The sequence below is a fragment of the Astatotilapia calliptera genome, chromosome 15, assembly GCF_964374335.1.
Source record: "Astatotilapia calliptera chromosome 15, fAstCal68.1, whole genome shotgun sequence".
Classification (NCBI taxonomy): Eukaryota; Metazoa; Chordata; class Actinopteri; order Cichliformes; family Cichlidae; genus Astatotilapia; species Astatotilapia calliptera.
Window position 1 is genome coordinate 30692229 of NC_137436.1, and position 12300 is coordinate 30704528.

The window sequence follows — 12300 nt, forward strand, 5'->3', positions numbered from 1 at the left end:
TATGACGAGTTTAACAAAACAATAAAATATGAAAAGAAATCAAAATGAGACTCCATTTCAGGGAAATGGGAGAAATCCTATAAACAGTCGGATTACAGCGAGAACTGCAGAGAGATGCTACAGATTTCATAATGAGTCTGGGGAGAACTGGCTAGAGCCCAGTGGTTGCCACGGTGCTAGAGGATGCTGTTTGCGTGTGTCCAGAGCAGCTCGGTTATCAGAGGGCAGCAATCTCTCGCCAGACAACTGGAGTGATTTCCAAGCGCTGCTTGCCCTCCTTTTCTCAGCTCTGACGAAATTTGATATTCACAGCATGTCTTGCTCTTGCCACACATCACGAGAAGCAGGGACGGCAGCTCAGCTGCTGCATTGGGCGAGCAAGGCTCATAAATGCCTATTCTCTCTCTTTCCTCCCCTCTCTTCCTCTCAGCGCCATCCCCCTCTCCTCCCACTCGCTCGACATACACAGGGACAGCCATAACGACACATGCAAACACACCAAATTGCAGCTGAGCTATTGCTATGATGGCAACAGATTACAGTCAGAGAACAGAGAGCAGGTCTAGACACAGTTCCTCGAGGAACAAAAGGTTTTAAGTTCTCAGATGGGAGGCTGTGTGTGTCTGCCACAAATGCAGAACCACCTCACAAACTGGAGACACTCAGCATGCACTTAGAAAGAGTTGATGACCAGTTAAACAACAGCAACCAGAATGTTGTCTAGTCACACAGAGACAGGGCTCAGTCACATTGCAAACACACATGCCCTTACATATGTACATACAAGCTAGGCTATTTTTAGAGCTTGGCTTGCAAAACGTCCCTCCCCCCTCCCCTTTTTAATAAGCCTGCCCTCAAAATGACTGTACAGTGCTATGGAATTAAAAATTGATCAAAAAGAACCCTTTCAGTTGGAGCTGTGCAGTTGTGTATGAAAAAGACTGCAAGACTGGTTTTTGTTTTTGTTTGCTCAGTGTTGTTTGTTCAGTGAGTGGCCACCAGTGGATGGATATCAGCTGAATAGATAAAACTGCATTAAGTCGTAGCATTTGCACATTTCACAGAACCGTTTTTATATATGTAAACACAAGAATTAATTCACATTAGCTAACTGAATGGCTCAAGGTTTTGCCTTAAAATTTCCTGGTGTTTAAGATCAGGGTAAACTTGGTCTTGTCTGTCGGCACATAAGAGTGGCTGTAAAAAACAAAAACAAAAAAGCCCAAATGTACAAACTCTAAATCTGTTGGAAACACTGAATTGAATCCAGTCTGAGTTGTATAAAAACTAGCATCAACCAAAACAACACAATTGGCTTACTGACATTGCAGAAGAATTTAGTTGTTTATATCCTTCCATCCCATCTCACTGGACCCGATCTAGGACTCTTGGCAGAGAAGTATACTGCATTACGTGATCCCAAAGCCAAACTATAATTCAATTACTACAGACAAACAGACAAAAAAAAATCCTGTAAATTCTATCACTGAACAGAAGGTGTAATAAGAAAGCTTACACGCTGAAGCAACAGGAGGCTACTCCACCCCGAGCTGCAGATATACCCATCGCTACTGGTACAAACTTATCTGCTTTATTTGACTTTGTAAGTGCACGTGCGTACACCCAACCAACACACACATACGCACGCCTCATTAATATCAATGCTGAATGGCATAGCATGGTAGGTTCAAAGCATTCCTCCCTCCCCCCACCAGCAGTGATTCAAGCTTTCTTCGGCCTGCCAAATTCTTTCACTCTTTTTCAACAAGGTCTTAATCTGCCTTGAAATGCTGCAGAGTTCTCTTGCAGTAGTGCCAGTGGCCCTGAGGGAACACAGAGTGGGAAGTCTCCCACTCTCACAGGCTGGGTGCACAAAGCAGGGCCCACCCTCTCTCTCCCTCCCCTCCTTTGAGGGGACAATGGTGCAGGGAAAGAGGAAGAGACCAACGCTGAACCGAGGGCCTAAAATGACCCAACAACACGTGCCAACGTGGTCCCTTTTCAGACCACACAGAACCACATTAAAGAAACGACCTGCTTTGAAAAAGAAGACATGGTGCCATACTGAAGAACTTGCCCTTCTTTTGCACTTTACATTAAATGTTGTTTTTTCTTTCTCCATAGAGCCAAACTGAGAGGCGACGACTGCCTGTGAGCCTACCTCTCCTGCCTCTCTAGTAGGTATCCATCTCGTCACAGAGCTAAATCACATTACCTCGCTGGCAAAGCCATCTGGCAGCTTGTGCAGCTACAGAAAAACAACAACAGCAGCACCACCAAGGCCTCGCACTGTCACAGCCTGCGTGCCCTACTGACTTGGAAAACAGACAGGCCGAGTGTTCTGATAAGAAATCAGATTGAAGAAAAAAATTGCTAAAACACCTTTACAGAGAGCACAACAAACAGGGAAATGCACAGAAAGACATTTTTACTTGGTGCTGACTGCTTGCCTTTACAATTTTAACAATCTGTGCTGCAGATGTGCTAATATTCTATAACTTACAAAAATCAAACATGAGACAATTGGAATAAAGTGATTACTTCTTAGCTTTCCTTATTGCTAAGAAGCCATCTTTTTGGCTTGTATAAATCATACATGGGTCTCCCCCGACATAACAGCAAGCTTCCTGCAATTTAGAAGCACATTATCTTTCCATATCTCTCTTTTAGTTGAATTACAGAGAACCTCCTTAAAACGTTGCTCAAATAATGCATGCTGTAATGGTACAGCCCTTGTCAGGAATGTTAGAAGGCAGTCAACATGTGTGTATTCCATCTGTGTTAACTTTGGCAGTGCTGCTGGCTTCACTGGTTAGAGAATGAGAGGAGACAGCAAAACAAAGCTTTCCAAGTGCTTACTGTACTGCTGCATACATGTCTGTGGGAATGACACTGAGTTACAGTGGCAGCCGAGCAGGTGCTTTAAACTCACCGTGAAGGAGCACACGCTGAAGATAGATTCTTTTCAGTGGATCGATGCAGCATTGTGAAAAGAATATTAGGGGGAGGGGTGGCAGGGTCAGACTTGAACAATAGGAACTACAGTACTGATCTAACCTGTGGGGCGAAAAAGAGATATCCAGCAGCTCTGGGTGTTAATGTAAAGTCACCTCTACTACCTCAGCATGAATCGAGGTGAAAGGGAACAGAATGTGTTGGGGACAAAGTATGCTGCAGTGTCAGGCTTGTGCCCTCGACAGTGATGAGTTCGGTTACCCACAGAGAAGCCGGAGGGAGCTATTACAGCCATCAATCAGGTTGTCGCAGCAGCAGCAACAGCAGCAAGGACACTGAGGGAGCCTCTGTACACTCACAGCTCCTTCAAGACAAAAGCAGACCAAGCTGAGGAAACCCCTCATCCAGATCCTCACCAACTGAACCACTCACTGCAAGTCACACCTCGACTTTCTCTTCTCCATATTCCCTGTCTTGTTGCTCTACTGTCCTGCCAATCAAGGCACAAAAACCACCGCCTGTCACCGTGTAGTCACGACTGACTGCGGCTGGTTACTACAACTACTCTGATAATCTTTGTCGAGTTCCAAGTACACTGCAAAGAATTTCAACCCCAGGGGCATTTCAGATGTTTACTACTCTGAAGTGAATGCTTGGAACTTTCTTTGGTTAATTAAGTTGCATGAATTGTATTTGTTTAGTGTTTTCTGGAATCACATAGAAATTAAAGGCTGACACAGCATCGTGGTCGTGTTACATTCATAACCATAAAACAGTTATTTTGGTCAATTTAATGTGTGAGCCATATGCTGGATTAGATGCGGTGCCTTCCACTTATTGAGCATTTTAAAAAAAATTAAAAGGATCTGGAAAATTGCCAAATGTGAATTACACTCGAGCAGTAACATATCACAAAGTTGAATGACTTCATCACCTCTGGCTAGATGTTCCTCATTAGCTGCATCTATCCAGCCTTTCTGTCTGTATTCCACCACAAAGACCAGCTGTGGTACTCTGGCATTCAGACAGAGACAAACTCTCCTCCGTATCCATATGTGACGCTCACAGGCCTATGTGAACTGGAGTCAGAGGACTTTGCCTAGGGCTGTGCGATATGACGAAAATCTTATATCCCGATAACGATATAAATAACAAAAATTTAACATTTTCTGTAAAATCTGTGAATCTCAGGCACCTCGTCTTGCGTGAAGCGTTTCCAGCTGGGCGTCGTGTACCTGGAGTCGAGTGTTTTAACCAATGCATGAAACTATACATTTTTAGACATAAGTTGTAACAGCCGCCGTTTTCTTTGTGAGTATTTATAACACGGCGTGATGCAGGGAAAAGCCTGTTCTAATGTTTGAGTCTAAGGTTTATTTTTTAGCACATGACGGCTCTTTTTTGCTTCTCATCCATAAATACTCCGCATACTCTTTCACGTGATTCAGTTTATTTTGAAAAGTCCCAACAGGATCTTGAGCTTTATTGTGAAAGGTTTATGTGGAAAATAAACAAGCGGACACGCGATGGTTTTACCGTCGTTGTTGCTAATGACAACGCATAAAAACAACCGCCTGCCCGTCCATATTTTGGTTATATTAAATACAAGAGAAAGAGAGAACTTTAAGAAATTAATATAGCCACTACAGTGACCATCAAAACGATGAAAAAAAAAATATTGCTGTAAACAGTTTATTTTGCGACACCACGAATTAAACGATAGATGTTTTTATATCGTCATCAGATATATATTGTTATATCAAACAGCCTTAACTTTGCCTGTTTACTTATTAAAGCTCTTCATCGTGGCTCCCCTGGCTGCTGGTTAAGTCCCTCTGAAACCAGACAGCACACCCCAGAGAGGATGTCAGTAGGCCGCTTCAATGGAGATGTTACAAAAATGGTAGTACTACCAGCAGACCATGAGTACAGAGCGACTGCTAGTGTGGTGACTTGCCTCTGGAGTGAACTGGAAATGTGCTACAACTAATGTGCATGTGCACTAGGGCTGCCACGATTTGTCGACTATCAAAATCGTCGACGACTGATTTAATAGTCGACGCGTCGTTTGAAACTTTGTACGATCACAAAAGACGCAGGAATAAGTGGCAGGATTTAAGAGTGTAATAACGGACTGAAACAGAAGATGGCAGCATTGCATGTACAAGGATGTCAGCTACCGTTAAACCCCGAAGAAGAAGAAGAAGAAGCAGCTGTGTCCCAGAATTCTTAGCGCGGCCCAGCGCAGTTTCCAACAATGGCGGCAGCTAGTTAGTTTTAATATTACTCTTATTATTCTTTCTGGGTCACAAAATAAACGTTTAACATATTTTCAGGCGAGAATGTAGCTGTGTAAACTTCAAATATCTGCTCAGTTTATCAGGACACCACATATTTTCAAAAGCGCTCCGACGTTTTCGGAGACGTCTGTTACCCACTAGCTCGTTAGCGAGCCGGGGGCTAGGCTCACTAGCGCCGTGAGAACACCGGACTCCCCGCAAATCGTTTTCAAACCCACCGCCGTCTTTCGCTACTCAGGTTAAATATATATGAGTCACTTAGATAACTTAAAATGTTATTGTTTGGCTTTTTTTTTTAGTATTTTATTTGTTCCTGAGTAAATCAGTTTGTCTGAGATTAAAGTTATAGTTTTTACACAGCTGAATAAACGTCAAGCAGACAGCTGATTATCAGAAGTGTGAGATGCTCCAGAATATACTCCAGTGTCCTGTTATATTTTACATAGCAAGGAGTTTATTAAACTTCACCGAAACAATCTGCAAATTTCATTAAAATTTAAGAAACTATCATCTTGTCTTTATTTTTAGTTAGCACAGACCTTAAACACTTAAAGCTGTAAGCTAATGATAGTTATATAAGAGCAGATGCTGCTGGTGCAATAAGCTGTAGTTTTACGTCTAATGGATGATGATCTGATTAGTCGACTAATCGCAAAAATAATCGGTGACTAGTCGACTATCAAAATAATCATTTGTGGCAGCCCTAATGTGCACACAAACAAACACACACACATTCGTTAGTATGCGAGAGACATTTTCCAACAACTGTTAAATCATCTACAACCATAGATGGACAGATATGGAACAATTATAAATGCAAATCTGTCCTCAGAGAAGTTAGTCCTGGTTACAGCCCTAGCAGTGAGTTAAGAGTGAAAGCCAATGAAACAAACACAGGAGGCTGGGCTTTGTCACTTCATATCAAGGGCAGGCATGGAGCAAATCTTTGGAAACAGTCACATTCACTTCAATAAAGAATGACACGGGGGGGTCCTGAGTATTGTGATTATGAAGTCAATGTTGTGGAAACATTTGACGTCAGATACGCGATCAGAAGAGTCAATAAGTCAAACCAAAATATATAACTTCTAAAAGCATTAGTCATTAGGGGTGGGGGAAAAAAATCGATACTGTGTAGTATCGTGATATTTTGTTTGCTAATAATGTAGCGATACAGGGACAGCAGAAATCGATATTTTGTTACAAAAAAAGTTTTTGTGGACTGGAACTGACTTCAGAGCATGTTGATCCTTTTTCTGAGCAAGAATCCTGACATTCCTTCACTGTCCAAATGTGTTTAACTTGTTTTTTGGCAGCAATAAACATGACAGTTTACTTATTTTAATTTAAGACATGTTTTATTTTAATTAAGTTTAAAACTTTTTTATTTAATGTAAAATTATATTTTGTTTTAATTTACTTTCAAATTCTTCAGTTGCTGAATGGGCTGCATAGTTTTCATAAATTGCATAGTTCAGAATAGCTATAATTGTACCAGATGGTTGCATTCAGTTAAGTTGGACTAGACTGTAATACAAACCGTTCAGTTTGTCAACAATAAAACTGACTGAAATGAGAGAAAGACTGAGTGCGAGACTTTGATATTAGATAAAATGAATATTGATAAAGTTTACCTTTATGTACAGAATCTGAATATCGCAAAATATTTAAAAAATTGCAATAATATCGTATCGTGGGATGTATGGTGATTCCCACCTCTATTAGTCATACAGGATTTATAGATTAAAAATAATAACATACCTTTTTCTTAAAACATTAAGTCACTGTACATGCTCTCCAAACATACTGGTAAAAAGTAACTGCCAGTACTGCTAAAAAAAAAAAAAAAAACCCAAAAAACCCAAACACCTCCTTTGTCCTCTGCATGTAGAACATCAAGTATTTAATTGATTTTCAAATGAACAGTAACTCTGTGTCCCCACATCGAAAATACTCTAAAATGTTTCTTCCTCTATTGAAGATTCAAAAAAACCCTGACAAGAAGCCGGGCCTCATCTGAAGGGAAGGAAGAAAAAAAAAAAAACATCACAGGAGGAGGATTAGTGCAGAGCAGCCTTCGGTCTTCTTTTGTGTTTCTACTCTATCACTATGGTAAACCTGCACTTAAACTTAAACAAAAGTGTAAAATCAGTGGGGGAAAAGAACGAAAGGCAACTCCAGAGAAAACCTGTCAACAACTAAACATCTTAATCATACGATAAGTGAACCCTGGTTCGACAGAAAGACAGGAGAGTAAACAGTAAAGGGAACAATGACCTTCTGTTTAATGAGCCAGTCTCCTTTCTAGTCTGCCTATTATCCTATTAATGGATCAGGAGGAATTCCTTCAGATGGTATTAAGGGTTCCCCTGGAGAGTGCTAAACCTGAGAAGGAAAGGGCCAGAGTAGAAAAAGAGGCCCTCATTTTTACCACCCTCTGGGCTTCAATGCTTGGCCCTCTCATTCAGGTCAATTGGTCATGCACTTTCTCCCCCTCTCCGCTCTCATGCGTACCCAACAAACACTCTAGTGTACACATCCAAGCGATGAACCAAAACAGCGTGCCTCCTGTTGCCACGAGGACCAGGCCCCGTCAGCGTATCTAGATCTAGCTTGTCAGCTTCAAGCCTGGAGATGCATGCCCTTAAAAGGTTTCCGGCACCTCAACAGCACCAATAACTTTTATAACGAAAGGATTCCTTGTATTGTCTTCCTCTTGAGCTAAACCAAAGATGGGCATGCATGTACAGTATGTGTGCTGCAGAGGCAGGACAGTCTCTGAATGCTAACAAAGAGTGGGGAGGGGGAAAAAAGCAGGAAACTTGGCATCAAATTACACAGTGGGAGTGTGCGTTGCTTAGGTCAGGGAAGGACAGGAAATATGAGGCCTGGGGTTGTGGAAAGAGCCACGTGGTGTGGATGCGCTGTTGACCGCTTACACCAGAGTAAACACGCTAATGATAAAGGCACATGAACAGTCTGAGGAGTCAACGCAATGAAACCATAAAAGGCAAAGTGAAATCTGAAGAAGAAAAAAAAAAAAACTTTCTAGTAGGTGTGGCTTGTTTCTAAGCTGCAGGAAAGGAAGAAAGAAAGAGATCCCTCTCCACTTCAATGCTTTCCAGATGGTGATGTAATTTTAAATCTGAAAATGTGGCCACACAACTGATACATAAACTGAACGAGAGAGGGATCCGACTATGAGAATCTGCAGGGCATCGACCGCAATGCACAGACTGCAGACAAGATACTCTGTCATTACTGCAAGTGGAAACAACACAGAGCCCGATATTCAAACTGCAGATACAACACGCACAGCAGAGAAACGAGGCTTGTTCGTGTGCTGCTGAACCTGTAAGGACTCAATCAATGAAAGCTCTTAATGCTCCACTGGGATCCTCGCTTTTGTTTCACTGCTGCATACTCAAGAATGTTAACCAATCAGATAGGATCAGAGGCATAGGCATTTAGACAAGTGTGTTGGCAAACACACGTGGGTCAAACCAACCGTATCGACAAACCATCATTGTTATGACAATTATGTAGCTGGCTCTTTTTCACTGCAGACATTTGTGCATGTCAGAGCAGGAAAAACACAAGTGGAATGTGGCTGGATATTATTCAGCTGAGTGACCTGCACCAGTGCACTTGTGTTTGCTACAGGTTTTTTGGCAAATAAGAAAAAAAGAAAAAAAAACTGTACCATTTAGTTGTTTTAGTGTACACCTCCCTTCAGATGCATACTTTTGCACACGTGTGTAGCCTCCTAAATCTTCCAACACCAAAAACATTAATATATTAGTTACTGTCAACCACATTTTATTAAGAGGCCATCAAATTATGATGACTTCTTACAGCCCAAGGTAACAAAGACTTATCTGACAGGAAGCCTAGATTATGCGGTTCACTATCACAGTTCATATCAAACAGAAAGGGGAAATAAAATTGTTTGACAAAAAAATGTTTAAAAATTACTTAAATGAACCATTAACGTTCAAACAATGGATCTGCTTATCACTATCATTACTACTACTACACTTTGAGACGAGAAAAAGGTATTAATTAATAACATACAGAGAACAGCCACAACAACTGCTTTGACTTTGTGCCACTAAAATAGCTCTTCCCTCCATAACGTACACAAGACGTCTGGGTGTCAGGCACTGAAACATTGGAAGCAAATTTTCTGGATTCTGTGGTTTGCTACACGTAGAACATCCATGGAACGGGCTTGTTCTCTGGTGGAAGTTGATTTGGATAAGGATTTGGGGAGTTCAGGGGCCGGGTCAACACACTGGTCTCTTCATGTTTGTTGTGCAGATAACTGTCCTGCTGGAGGATACCACTGGTGGATAGAAGTCACATTATCTGAGGCAAGTTGGGTGGTAAAAATCAAACTACCGTCCACATGACTGGCAGGATGCAGGGTTTCCCAGCAAAACAATGAATGTTATCCACACCACCAGTCACTTCAGGTTTTAATATTGGACCTTATCATTCACACTAAAATTCACCTAACAAGCCATCACTGCAGTTTCTGGGTCTGTATACTCAATTTGCATGAGAAGCAATGCATGTGAACGTGCAGACCTGAACACAAACAGGGCCAAACCACAGCAGACACCTTCCTCACCATGACCCGCTGTCCCCCCCGTTGTAAAGCCTTTAATCCTCACTGAGGGCACATCCTGCTGGACGCTGCTCCAGGTCATCCTGCGACCCAGGAGCACTGATTGGGCGAGGGGGCAAGTATAACTCACCATTTCCCCCCCACTGGGGACAAACCTTGCTAAGAATATCTATAGTCACTACACTGCAATGTGTCTTCACCCATCAAACAAGGTTGAAAAGAGGGCACAGTGATTGCCGGAGGATTTGGCACAGGTTGCTAATGCTATGCCATTGTACAGGAAAACCATTCTTTTGTTTTGTGGGGATTAAAGTGGCCAGAATGCCTGGCTGTAATGGCTTTACCGAAGAGCAGGGCATGTGGCACAGTTCAGAAAAAACACACATCTACAATAAATATCTGCAACACATTTGTCCTGTATATTTTATCTAAAGCAGCACCTGCAAGCCACGATAGTTACTCCACATACTGTAGGGGTCTTGTCCAGGCTTGTAGCGCTGAACATTACACACTCACACAATGCATGTTCCGTTTTGTATACAATGACAACCTCTGTTGTCAAGGCTATCAATGTAAAGTCACGACTGCCCTGCTTTATCAACACATGATACAGTAATTATTCTATACATTTTTCTTCCACCATATAATACTGTCACCCATTTTACAGTTAGGCAACAAAATGGTGTTATCCTTTCAACCCCCCCAATAAAATAAATAAATATATATATATCTGCATGCCAGCCACACTCCACAGGTTGCCATAAATACAATAAAAGCATCGCAGGGGAAAGGTACCAGTTTCCCTGAATGCCACATGTGGCAGACAGACACAAGGTGTCCGCCACCGCACCACGATGGAGCGAAAACAAAGCACAGCGGAGGGCTCCCACTGCTGCAACAGGGCTGCATGCCGCGTTGGTAAAACGTGTCAACACCCTACAACATCTTCCTGTCACATACATAAAACACCCGTTAGGTTTCCTCGGAACAATACAGCGCGGATGTGTTTGTGCGCGCGTGTCCAAACAGCAGCAGCAGCGAAGGCAACAAACCTGTGACACGCCGCGTGCAGCAAGCTTTAGCTTACTGAAGAGTCAACGAGAATAAAACACAGGACAAGGCTAACCTGCTGGTGTTGCTCCAAATATCCGCACCACCGGCACTTTCTTCACATCGCTCTCCCTGAATTCAGAATAGCAGACGTCCAGGTCTTTAATGGGACTTGTCAGGTAGTAGTCTGCGGTGACGATTCGTACAGCAAACATGACTGCCGCGTCCGTCAAATAAGCCAAAAAACTTTAGCTGCTAGGAGTCCACAAGATGCAGGGACCACGGTGGCCAGTCGATACCAGCCGAAGACTGCTGCTGTCACGGCGGTAACACAACGGCAGAGCGGAGGTAAAGCCCAGTTGTGTCCCATGGAAGAAGGGAAAAAAAGAAGAACGGGAAAAAACGCGAACAAAGATTCCCGTTGGCTACAACGCTTCCCGAGGTGCCGTCGCCGTTAATGTCCAGCTGCAGCCACGGGGAGCTAAACTCGACGGTGGCGGGTTGTTAACAGGCGCTCCGCAGCTGTCAGCTTCATGTTTTTAGTAGTGATTGCGGCTGTCCCGTGATTTTAGCTATCTCTGTGGTGTTGTAAGCCAGGAGGACATTCCTTCCAGTATGTAACGTTATCTCTCGAAATCACCCCTCAGAACTAGTCCCAGCCAGTCCGCTTTTCTCAGGTAGACCCTCAGTCTTCCTCTTGCTCCCTCTTCTTCCATATCAGGCTAGCCCGCGTTAGCTAACCTTTCACAAAGCTACTCAAAATCCAAAGAGTTGTACTTCCGTGTGCACACTTCAGAATAAAATGATTTTTGACTAGTCCAGCGCAGTGATACAAGACACTGGAGTGAGAACGACCATTTTATTTTGAAAGGCTCAGCCATGGCATACGTTGTTTATGGGCTACGTAACTGGGAGGCATATATACTTGGTTTTTTGGACCATCTCTCCGGCTAAGCGCATTAGGCCACAAAGCTGCATCTGTTTGGAAATTCCCATCATTCAAATAAGATTATTCCGCCAGCAGGAGACAGAATGTGCTATCCCTCAGCTTCTTAGTGTGTAATGGTTGCAGAAACCTTCAGGTTAGAACGTTTTATGTGGCGAGTTGTCCTAAAAATACCCTAAATACCCGAAATAAGCATGTCACAAATCAAATGCACGAAGTCACCGGTTCTATCCTGTTACATCCCGATTGGCATTTTTTTTTTAAATAATATAAATATGAAAATAGACGCAATTTTTGCTAATACAGATCCAAGATTCAATATTTGTTTTTACAATATAAGTGACAGGAATTAATTTTTTTGAGCTCGCATTGTTAGGTGAAACCTTTCACCTAACACTGCAGAGTACTTAGCACCACAA

At 42.6% G+C, this 12300-nt stretch overlaps 1 protein-coding gene across 1 annotated transcript in view; it reads right to left on the reverse strand.

The window, feature by feature from the left end:
* rev3l (REV3 like, DNA directed polymerase zeta catalytic subunit) overlaps positions 1-11663 on the reverse strand; it is an 89498-nt gene extending 77835 nt beyond the window's left edge. The window contains exon 1 of the mRNA XM_026194837.2: positions 11012-11663. Within this exon, the coding sequence (XP_026050622.2) occupies positions 11012-11150 (139 nt within the window). The 5' untranslated portion in view covers positions 11151-11663. The remainder of the gene's footprint in view (positions 1-11011) is intronic.
* Positions 11664-12300: the final 637 nt, after the last annotated feature.